Source organism: Durio zibethinus, chromosome 10, assembly GCF_047325235.1.
Source record: "Durio zibethinus cultivar Kanyao isolate XHJ-2024 chromosome 10, ASM4732523v1, whole genome shotgun sequence".
Classification (NCBI taxonomy): domain Eukaryota; kingdom Viridiplantae; phylum Streptophyta; class Magnoliopsida; order Malvales; family Malvaceae; genus Durio; species Durio zibethinus.
Window position 1 is genome coordinate 4,236,160 of NC_143171.1, and position 12,624 is coordinate 4,248,783.

The 12,624-nt window shown below is 25.9% G+C and overlaps 1 protein-coding gene across 1 annotated transcript; it reads right to left on the reverse strand.

The window, feature by feature from the left end:
• Positions 1 to 1,023: 1,023 nt before the first annotated feature.
• On the reverse strand, positions 1,024 to 1,885 carry LOC111292573 (uncharacterized). Its single transcript, XM_022885018.2, has one exon. It carries the CDS (start codon positions 1,810 to 1,812, stop codon positions 1,297 to 1,299), a length of 516 nt encoding a protein of 171 aa, XP_022740753.2. The 5' UTR covers positions 1,813 to 1,885; the 3' UTR covers positions 1,024 to 1,296.
• Between the last annotated feature and the right edge of the window lie 10,739 nt (positions 1,886 to 12,624).

The window sequence follows — 12,624 nt, forward strand, 5'->3', positions numbered from 1 at the left end:
CATGCAATTTTTCCTTCCACAATGAGACTAAGTCACCTGGTCTACAGCAACATAAGGCCTATAGCACACCTTTTCGTTACCATTGCTTTAAAATATTGCTACTCACTCTTGTACGCAGTACCAAAGTAGTCAGCACCGTATAAAGTTTTTGTTTTGGTCATGCTATGTATTTGTAGTGTGTGTTTTGGTATATCATTTCAGGCTAATTTACTGGCACTTTATAAAATTTTTGGATAAACTTATTCCTTTACCATTATCCTAATTGGTTTCTCATTATGATTATAGGCATATATTAATTAAATTAAATATATGGATTTAATTAACTCCATGCAAGTGGTAAGGTTATTGAGTTAATTCCATGTTTTGGAGCATTGTTTAGAGTTTTAGTTTCTTTCCATCTATAGGTTGATTCCCCCTAATTTCATTTTGGGTTAATGCTTGAGCACCACCATGCATGAATCCTTTATGACACCGCCTCATTGTTTTTTTAGTTTCATAGTATATATCTTTGAGTATACAACAATTCATCATCTTACCTAATAACATCAGATGCCTCTTTATATTGCATAGAGAGATATATACCATCTTATATGATTTATGAACTCATTAGCTACATTATCAATACACCAATACATATACCTGATAAATACACTAGACCATACAGCTCCATGATTAATTTAGAGGGACATTTTTGCAGGGGATAATCCAAAGCTTCCTCCATCTCTAACAGATTTCCCTCTATTTTCCATTCTTCTTCCTATGTATATTTCCCAATTGGGAATACCTCCAGCCTTGTTTTATATATGTCGTAATATGCTTTATCACAGTTTAATTACTCAGTGGTAATGCTACCTTACCTCTTTTTATAATTAGCCCTAGCCAGCAAAATTAAATCCATCTTCAAAAAAAAAAAAAAAAACTAGAAAAAAGCAATAGAAGTTAAAGAATAGAAAGAGGGAAAAGAAAAGGTTAGAAAGGGGAACTATCTTGGGACACTAAGCAAAGAACTTTTTGAAGCCAATATCTGAAAAATAAAGTTGTGCATAAATCGATGGCTTTATTCATGGCAGTAGTGGCTGAACTAATTTACATTTGAATGATCAACAGATGAAGACTTCTTCAAACATCATTAGTTCTTCCAGTATGTAACTTAAGTACTTCAAACAAAAGAATGTAGATTTAATCGTAGATACATTCTCGTTAAGCTCAAGCAAGAATGAAAAACGAGAAGTAACTTCCAAATTGGCCTTAACTATCAGGATATATAGTAGGTTTTGATATACTTGACATATATATCTAAGGAACAGTGCCTTGCTCCAAGCTGGATAAAGTTCCAGGACTGAGAATAGGGAAAGCGCACCAATTATAAGAGGATGGTGACAAGTTGAATCCAAGTGAATTCGATGTAATCATTGCATTATCTGAGAATTGCTGGTTCTGGGATTTAGTATGATCTAATCCAGAAATGAGATCAAATGATGCAGAAACTTCTGCCCCAGACAATGGCGATGCTGCAACAACATTAAGAGGGCGAGGTGCCACTCTTCGGAGATGGTGACGAGGCTGCAGCTGAAGCTGAGACGTCGTCGACAACTTCTGATGATGAGATTGAGACATGAACTCAGGTGCACCAGTAAGCTTTTGAACCAAGTACCGGAAGTTTATGGGGTCGACCTTGTAAACTTTAGGTGGTTTTGGTGGAAATGGAGCAATTGGCTTCTTACAGGGCTTTGCCAATGGTTTACGAACTGAATGAAGTGCTGCATGAAAAGGCTGTTGAACCTTTGATGAAGATGATGAATAAGCTTCCATAGCAACAGCCTCTATGGTTCCGTACGCGCAAGACTTTTTGAATAAAGCTGAAGGAGATAGCTGAAATTTTAGAATGTGGGACACTGATATATATAGAAAATAAAAAAGAAAATGGGCAAAGGTTACACGGATAGGGACAAGAAAATAATTGAAGGAGAAAAAAAAAGAAAAAGCAAACAACGGTGGGATGAATCCTCTGGGGGCTGATAAGCAGAAATTCAAACGTTCTTTTTTTAGCAGGCGGCTAATGCTTACAAATTACATATAGGCAGCCCGGTCAATTGCCTGAATTTCGACCAAATTTTTTTTTCATAATTTTCTTTTATTTATTTAGTCGGGCCCATTCGTGTGTTCAATAGTGTCACTTTAGAAAGGAAGAGAAGTGTTACTTCAGAAAGGAAAAGAAGGTTTGAAAATGGTAAACATGCAAAACAAAAGAAATTAAAAAAAAAAACGTAATTAGAGAGGTTAAAATATACTAAATAAGTCCTCCAAATTTTTCATTTTTTGCCAAAAAAAAAAGTAATTTTTTCTTTATTCAAATAAACCCTTATCCAATATTATTAAATTATATCTTTATGTTGACAGGAAGATATCATGTTGATCCTGTAACCTTAACGATTATTAGAATCATAGTTCACTAGCAATTTTTACATACATGGATATTGATGTGGCTTAATTTTTTGATGTGATGAAATTGATTGAATTGAAAATAATTCTTTCTGAAATATAGTCATTCTTAACAATTATTAAGATCATGTATGTTCAATGGTTGTCAGATGATACATCTTTCTTTTAACTTAAATTGATTTATTTATGTTAAAAGTTCCTTAGAACAAAAAATTATTTCAATATAGTAAAAAATAAAAAGACTCTTTTGAAAAATTTAAGATAATTTAGAGTCTTTTTTAATACTTTACAATTTGCCCTTTTAAAAGTGAGTCGTTGAGAGCGATAGGCAGCCAGGAGAAGAAACTGAAGCAAATATTTGGAGGAGGCGTTAACTAGGGCAGGTGGACCAGCCGCCTCTTGTTTAGACTAATCTCTACTCACTAACCTAACATTCTATTACACGTAAAGACGACTTCTTGTCCTTTTGTTATTGTAGTACCTTTGAACCAAATAAACAATTCGAATACCTATATGTATCTTGTCTCATGCTTCCTCATTTCTTATCATATTGATCCCTTAATTTACCTCCAATTTTCTTCAATGTTTTTGGCTCTCTGATTCTATCCCAAGTTATCTTAACCTTTTCCTTTATACATTTGTTTATTTTTAAACTATTTCTCAATGATTTTTTTTTTCGTTTTAACACTTTTTTAATGACAATCAGATGCATGTATTTAAGAATGAGCTTGACGAGTTTGATCGGCCATTATATAATTTCATGCCAATAACTTTATGTAAATCTCAAATTTTGGTTTATAAATTAGCTCATTTAATTATATTTAAAAGGTTGCATCCAATAAATTTGAGATTAAAATTTCATCATTTATAACTTATTCTCTTATTTTAAACTATGATTTTTTTGTATGAAAAAAATAAATTTATGCAAATTTAAGAGGAAAATACAGAAGATAAATTAGGGTTGATGACTTCTTAGTTTACTAACAATCATCATCAATATTTGATGAAACTCTTTTTTTTTTTTTTTCTTATAGTTTGCTTAATCTATGTTATGAATTGTGCTATATATTTTAGTTTACCGACTAATAGATTGATGGTAACATCACATCTCCATGAGATAATAAGAAAATTTTTAATTAAATGAGGGATAATTTTAAATATGATTAAAAAATATGATTCAAACTTTGTGAAAAATATACTAAAAATTCAAATTGAAGAATCATGAATTTGAGATGAAAATTACACGGCATGACCATCTTAAAACCCAATCGATTGTTTAAAATCATACTATATATAGAAGTCTGAATCTGATAGTATATATTCCAAGCTACTTAATACATAAAGAAACTTGAATTTTTAATTAATTAATCTTGAACATCAAAATAAAACTAATACGATTTAATTACTTTATGCCGCTGGCAGCAGTAGCCTAAAGCTAGAAAGCCTAAAGCTAGAAACCCAAAGATCCCAATTGATCTTCTTTTTTTTTTTAATTATACAAGTAATCTTTGATTTAGAAACTAAATATTTAAATCACCTTCTTTGATTGATCGATGAATCGTTTCATTGCTATTTTGTCCTGACTGTTTAATGTATTTGGAGAAACTAATTAAGCAAAATAATTATAGATATAATTAATTAATTCATATGGTCAAGTTTGCCATTGTTTAGTTTTTCGATGGGATAATTAATGTATGATCAGGGTTAATTAAGTAACCAAATAGTATGAATTTAATTAGTAATTTTGGCCAAATCAGGGATGATGGACTGTACATATTACATATATTTATATTATATTTATATGCTTCATAGAACGGGTTTCTTCTTCTTTTTCTTCATAAGCACTGACGTCATATTCACTGACTCTATCATTTATATAATAATAATTATTCCTAGATTAGAGAAAATGTACTAATTTCTTAATCAATTAATATTGAGAAATTTGTTTAATAGCATGCAAGGGCCCATTAGAGGGCAGTCAAATTCCCCGATCAGGTATTACATAGAAAAAAAAAAAGTTCATAAATTCGGCAGTAAAATTAATGTGAGTCAACAACGAGATTTTTTGTAAAATTTTTTATATTAAAATAATATATACTAATTTTTTAATTCGTAATCCAGTTATAAACTATATATACGGACTTATTCAATGTACATTAATTAAGATATGAAGATATACTAGAATATATTCTACTCGTTATTGTGGATTTAATGCATTAGTTTGATTTATGTGTGTTTATATTATTTAATAAATACGTTATTATTAAATTATATTAAACATTAAATATATTTATTTATAATTAATTAAATTCATGAATATTATAGATTTATAAATCGTAAATAATTAGATTCATTTAATTTTGATTTGATTTATAATTAATTAGTAGTAAATATGAATTTAAATTCAAAATTTAATGTCATAACAATTTTTTGTTTGAGAGAACTTGATCGTTTGGTGAAATTTTTAGAGTCATCACCAATCTTTTTGTAGGATGTGATTGGCTACCCAAAATATCATCTTTTAATAAAAATCTTAAAATTAATTAAGATTTACTAAAATAAGTTTAGGTATGCGAAATTAAGATTAGATCCGAAAGTACAAGTACAAGTGAAAAATGTATTAACACTATTACATCACCCATTTAAAGAACAGTACTAATTAAACATATATAATTCTTTAATTTTGATGATACGGTATTCTTATATTTAAATTTAATTTCTTAAAATTTATTTTAAAAATATTTCTTTATTGTGAAATTAGTATTATCATTATTATTTCGTATTTTATAAATTCTCCAACGCTTTGACGAAATTTATAAAAAATTATTATTTAAAAAATATTTCGAGAAAATATACCATGCACAAAACTCTCAAAATCTAGTTATAAGATATTTTATTTATTTATTTTAAAAAGGATTTTAAGAACATCTCGACTCCTTGGTGAGTTTTTAAATTTTATTAAATAAATTTTAAAATTATCTCGATTTTTTAATGAAATCTTAAAAATTTTTAAAAAGTTTTAAAATCATCTCAACTTTTTAATAAGATTCTAAATAAAAATCATTTTTTATAGTTAAGGGAATTAATTAATCTTTATTATGATTATTTTAAATTTTTTTATTTGTTATTTATTTTTTAATTATTTTTATTATAAAAAATTTAGATTATCACGATTCACCAGTGAAATCTAAATATTAATATTTTGTTTGTATTAAAGAAAATTTAACTTTTTTAATTTTTTATTTTTAAAAAAAATTCAAAATATCAATTATTTTTATTTTTTGTTATTGTTTTACATTGTTTAAATCAATTTTTGTTTTTAGTAAAAATAATTTTGGATTATTTTTGTTAATTTTATAGGCTGATGGTGATCCAAAAGGAGAGGTGAATTAGATCTCTCCAAATTCTTTTCAAATAATGATTTTAATGTAGTTGAATGAAAATTAAGACAATAAACTCTTTTAATGAAAATATAATGAAGGCAATAACAATCAATGAACTTAAAATCAAATATGGACAACAATAAATTATAAGAAAATAAGGATAGAAAAATTAAACACAATGATTTATAGAGGTTCGGCCTTTCTTCATAAGGCATCTACATCCTTTCTCTTGGTTGTCCACATCAAGGCTCAAATCCACTATATGTTGAAGATTACAAACAAGCTTCTCCAAGCTTTACAAACTCAACACAATGCACTCTTAAGGGTTATCCTCCCCCTTACTCTTACAATCACACAATACAAAATTTCAAATGTTTGACAAACTCTAAGAACATCTCAAAGGTTGGATGTTTGCTAATTTGAAGTACATAAAGGTATAGACAAGACAAAGACGAATGAATAACAAAAAGATAATTTGGATACAATGAATGCAAGGATATAAACTTTGAAGCTCTAAGAACTCTTGATTATTTGAGAAAAAGAAAATATTGCTTGTTAGCTCTTGCTCTCTTGATTCCTCTTGTTTTCTCTTTCATTTTGGTGTGTTAGAGTATCAAATTTATAGAGAAATTGAGAAACTATCCATTGGAAAAACTTGGAGTGAAGAAATGCCTATTGGAAAAGTAGCCGTTGGAAGTCTTCACACCCAAACCGATCAATCCCTTCTTGAGAGGATCGATTGGTTCATGTTGGTTCAAGCACGATTTTGTGCTTGAAAAGCCTTACCTGATCGATCCCTTCCTTGAGGGGGATCGATTATTTGCCTGGATGATCGATCCTCTATGTGGGGGAGATCGATCCCTTTTCTGGATTTTCAGCTTGGGGGGCATTCTGTTTGAGGAAGCAATCAATCCCTTCTAGAGGGGATCGATCCTGTCCAAGCTGGTGGTTGTTTTCTGTTATGTACTCTACTCACTAATTTGATCATAACTTAAGTTATACAAATTCAAATCACAAATCATTTGAAGATTTAAAAACTAGACTTAAAGGACTTTCGATCCATATAAAGTTTATCACCTAATTCACTGTGTATGAATTATAGTGAATTTTTAAATCTATCCCTTATGCAGTTTTCTGGACAACTGTAGTGTGTCTAGTAAAAATTCAAAATTTTTTCTTAGAAAATTTGGATTTTCATTTTGTTTAATCCATTAGAAAGTAGACTCAAAGAGTTTTCCAACAAAATTCAAGTATTAAAACCTTGTGAATTTATACAGAAAAATAAAATAAGTTCAATGTTGAAAAACTTTGTTCTTGTAAAAACAACTTTCCTAACTTAATCTATTTCCCAAAACCAATATTATCAAAATTGTATTAAGTCCAAAATGAATAAGTTCACTGTCGTAACGATTTTGTGTCTGCCTGACGAATTTGGAAACGAAATAAAAAAATAACGGAGTCACCAACAATCTTTTTTGGCTAGGTGCGATTGGCCACCTACTAAAACATATCATTTTAATAAAGTTTTAAAATTAATTAAATTTTATTAAAAAGATAATTTTACGATCTGCGAAACAGTCTGGGTTCGGGAGTTGGTTACGCATGGGGAAAGATTAGCACCCCCACAACGCTCGTTAAAAAATAGTACCAATTAACAACGTGCTATCCTTTGATTTTGATAAAAATAGTCCAATTTTCGGTGTTCGAAAAATAATTTTCTTGATTTTTATTTATTAAAAAAAATTTATTCTCCAAAAAAATAAATTAAAACTTTTTTATTGAAATAATTCTTAAAATGTTCTAGTACGTTGGTAACATTAGAAGAACTTTGTCTCACTTAGAGATTTTTTAGGCATCGCTTCTCGGAATACCTTAGAATCTTATCCTCGGAGGCTTAAATTTACTTTTCGTAAAAAATGTCATGCATGCAATGTAAAATGTTACCATGTTTATGCACACATTTTATTTTTCTTTGTTAGAAATTTTATTAATTATTTTCTTAATATTCTTATTTAAAATTAAAATTTTGAAGAAAAAGAAATTTAATTATATTGAAGATTTTCTATAAATATTCAAATACGCTGGTAATATTTTACAAAAAATCATCTCACTTAAAGATTTCTTAAAGCATCTCTACTCGGAATACTTTTAGAATCTTATCATCGAATAAATTTCTTTTCTTTTCATTTTTATTACCTATATTTTTAATATATTAATTAATTTTTATTTATTATTTAAAAAAAAAGTTTACTGTATTAAAATTTTTTTATAAATACTCCAATACATTGGTAGTATTTTAAAAAAATCTTCTCACCTAGAGATTTCGTAGGCATCATTATTCGAAATATCTTTGAATCTCATTGTCAAATAAAAACTCAAAGATCCCAATTGATCTTTTTTTAAAAAAAAATTATACAAGTAATCTTTGATTTAGAAACTAAATATTTAAATCACCTTCTTTGATTGATCGATGAATCGTTTCATTGCTATTTTGTCCTGACTGTTTAATGTATTTGGAGAAACTAATTAAGCAAAATAATTATAGATGTAATTAATTAATTCATATGGTCAAGTTTGCCATTGTTTTGTTTTTCGATGGGATAATTAATGTATGATCAGGGTTAATTAAGTAACCAAATAGTATGAATTTAATTAGCAATTTTGGCCAAATCAGGGATTGTGGACTGTACATATTACATATATTTATATTTATATTTATATGCTTCATAGAACGGGTTTCTTCTTCTTTTTCTTCATAAGCACTGACGTCATATTCACTGACTCTATCATTTATATAATAATAATTATTCCTAGATTAGAGAAAATGTACTAATTTCTTAATCAATTAATATTGAGAAATTTGTTTAATAGCATGCAAGGGCCCATTAGAGGGCAGTCAAATTCCCTGATAAGGTATTACATAAAAAAAAAAAAAAGTTCATAAATTCAGCAGTAAAATTAATGTAAGTCAACAACGGGATTTTTTGTAAAATTTTTTATATTAAAATAATATATACTAATTTTTTAATTCGTAATCCAGTTATAAACTATATATACGGACTTATTCAATGTACATTAATTAAGATATGAAGATATACTAGAATATATTCTACTCGTTATTGTGGATTTAATGCATTAGTTTGATTTATGTGTGTTTATATTATTTAATAAATACGTTATTATTAAATTATATTAAACATTAAATATATTTATTTATAGTTAATTAAATTCATGAATATTATAGATTTATAAATCATAAATAATTAAATTCATTCAATTTTGATTTGATTTATAATTAATTAGTAGTAAATATGAATTTAAATTCAAAATTTAATGTCATAACGATTTTTTGTTTGGGAGAACTTGATCGCTTGGTGAAAATTTTAGAGTAATCACCAATCTTTTTTTTTAATAAAAATCTTAAAATTAATTAAGATTTACTAAAATAAGTTTAGATATGCGAAATTAAGATTAGATCCGAAATTACAAGTACAAGTGAAAAATGTATTAACACTCTTACATCACCCATTTAAAGAACAGTACTAATTAAACATATATAATCCTTTAATTTTGATGATACGATATTCTTATATTTAAATTTAATTTCTTAAAATTTCTTTTTAAAATATTTCTTTGTTGTGAAATTAGTATTATCATTATTATTTCGTATTTTATAAATTCTCCAACGCTTTTGACGAAATTTATAAAAAATCATTATTTAAAAAATATTTCGAGAAAATATACCATTCACAAAACTCTCAAAATCTAATTATAAGATATTTTATTTATTTATTTATTTTTAAAAGAATTTTAAGAACATCTCGACTCCTTGGTGAGTTTTTAAATTTTATTAAATAAAATTTAAAATTATCTCGATTTTTCGATGAAATCCTAAAAATTTTGAAAAAGTTTTAAAATCATATCAACTTTTTAATAAGATTCTAAATAAAAATCATTTTTTTATAGTTAAGGGAATTAATTAATTAATTAATCTTTATTATGATTATTTTAAATTTTTTTATTACTTGTTATTTATTTTTTAATTATTTTTATTATAAAAAATTTAGATTATTCTGATTCACTGATAAAATCTAAATATTAATATCTTGTTTGTATTAAAGAAAATTGAACTTTTTTAATTTTTTATTTTAAAAAATATATATTCAAAATGTCAATTATTATTATTTTTTATTATTGTTTTGCATTGTTTTAATCAATTTTTGTTTTAGTAAAAATAATTTTGGATTATCTCAACTCTATGATGAAATCTAAAAAATTATTTTTACTTGCAACAATTAAAGAAAACTAAACACTTTTAGCTTTCTCTAAAAATTACATTTAAAATATTCATTTAAACAATTTTTTTATTTTTTATTTTATTTATCACTTTTATTATTATTATTATTATTTTAGCAAAAATTATTTTTTAAATTATCCCAACATTTTGGTGAAATTTAAATAACATTTTTACTTATAATAAAATTTTATTTTCCTTAAATAGTTATTATTATTAATTTTTTTTGCATATTATATTTTTTAGGTCATTATTTTATTTTAGTTTTTATTTTTATTTTATTTATTTATTTCTAAAAGAATTATTAATATAAAATAACAATAATAATAATAATAATATCATAAAAAATAAACATAAAAATCAACACAAAATAAATAAAATCAAAATCAAAATAAAAAATAAAAAGAAAAAAAAACTTACGAAACGGATCGGGTCGGAGCGCGGGTTAATGCATAAATCTTGTGTGGGTCAAACGCCTATAACGATGTCTTTTTGAAGTGCATATAAAAGGTCTATTTCAATTTTTTCTTTATTTTTTCTCTCCTCCTTTCTCTCTATTCTAGAACCTTTCTCTCTAAAACTCAAATATCCTCCCATCGGCTATCACGTTACTTAGTTTTTGATCGATCGTCTTCGTGCACTTGTAACCAAAAACTTTAACTTGCCCAAAAAAATTAAAAAATTCTCAGATTCTGGCGATAACTCATGTTCCAATCGTTGAAAAATTCAAAGGTCGTCGAAAAATTCAAAATTTTTCATAATCCGACGATTCCAAAAAATTTTCAAAAATTCTTAAAAAATCCTAAACTGATCCTTTTTTATTTTTAAACACTATTTGAAACCTAGATTTTTCAAAAAAAATCTCAAACCTCCTAGATCTAAAATTTTATTCTCAGAGATTTTTATAAATTTTTTTTTTGCTGCTAATTCTTCAAAGAGGGCTGTGATTTGATTTTTTTTTTCTCTTCCTTTGTTTTGCAAAAACTTGGCTCTATTTTATAGAGCTAAGCAAGATATCAATATCTTAGAAAATCTGGGATTTTGTGGACTTTTTTGGCTTATGAAAAAAATTATATAAGGTCATCGGATTTCATGCTACAATATTAGGTATTGTCAGAGGGAAAAAAATTACTCTGGCAGGTTGATTTCAATTGCCAGAGTTGAAACCAAATTTTTTTATTTTTTTTTCTTTTTAATAATAATAATAATAATAATAATAATATAAAAAAAGTTATATTTAAGACAAAATTGGTGCCTACATTTAAATTACATAAAAGATAAAATATATTTATCCACAATTAATTAAATTTATGAATATTATAAATTTATGAATATTAAATTCATAAATAATTAAAATACGTTCATCCATAATTAAAAAAAAAAGATTAATCTCTAACATGACAAATGAAATATGCTTAATTACTTAATAAAAATAAGAAAATGTATGACAAATGAATAATACTTACATATATATAGCAATGTCCACATGGTCGATAGTTAATTTTTAAGCAGTCAATTGATATTAGATTGAATTTAAATTTTTTTTCATAGACTACATTTTATTATATTATTAATATATATATATATATATGCAAGTAGTATACTAACAAAATATACATGTTTTCAAAATTATAAGTTTTATTGATTTATAAACCAATGTATAAAGAAATATAATACATTAAATAAATAACTTTATTTAAAATGGTGAATCTTTCTTACAATTGTGAGTGATTTTCTTTTGAAAAAGTATAAATAAATTAATTGTTAAACAATATATATATATTATCAAAACAAGAAAAATAAACAATATAATTAAAAGAATAAAGTTTGAAACTTTAAGATTAGAAGTTAGGATTTTTTTTAATCTTACAAATAAAATGGTTTCAATTTGTCTTTTGTGTTAAACAAAATTACATGATAGAAAAAAAAAAATCTAAGATAGAGTTAAAAGTGAAGAATTATATGGAAAAGTGGGATTGAAATCAATCAAAAAGCATAGAAAAATATGTCTAATACTTCATTGGAGAACTTTAATCGTATTTGAGAAATTACAAAGTTAATTTGGCTTTTATTAAATTTATTTTATTATAATTTAATTCTTATCACAAATTTCTTAATTTAAAAATTTATAGATAATAATTTGATAAATAAATAAATAATAATGTGATTTTAACACATCTTAATTTCAATAAATAAAACTAAATTATGAAATCACATAAAAGTAAATAAAATTAATGATTTTAGTTTGAGAGGGCCGTTTAATTTTATCATAACATAGATATTAAAAGAATTTAAAAATTTTGGGGAGCCAAGGCCCCCTCAAACCACTACTATTGTCCGTCTATGTGTCACTGGCTCCGACCTTAGACTCAGAATCCGTACGGCTTTAGATTTGGAATCTCCTCCTTTATACCTAAGTCAACCTAAAACACAAACGTGCAGGTACTAAAACAATGGGAAGGGCTGATTATGCAAGTTAAAGAGAAACATGATAACAATACAGAA

Coding starts and splice junctions, on each gene's coding strand:
- LOC111292573 (XM_022885018.2), bottom strand. CDS start 1,812: ATGGAAGCTTATTCATCATCTTCATCAAAGGTTCAACAGCCTTTTCAT.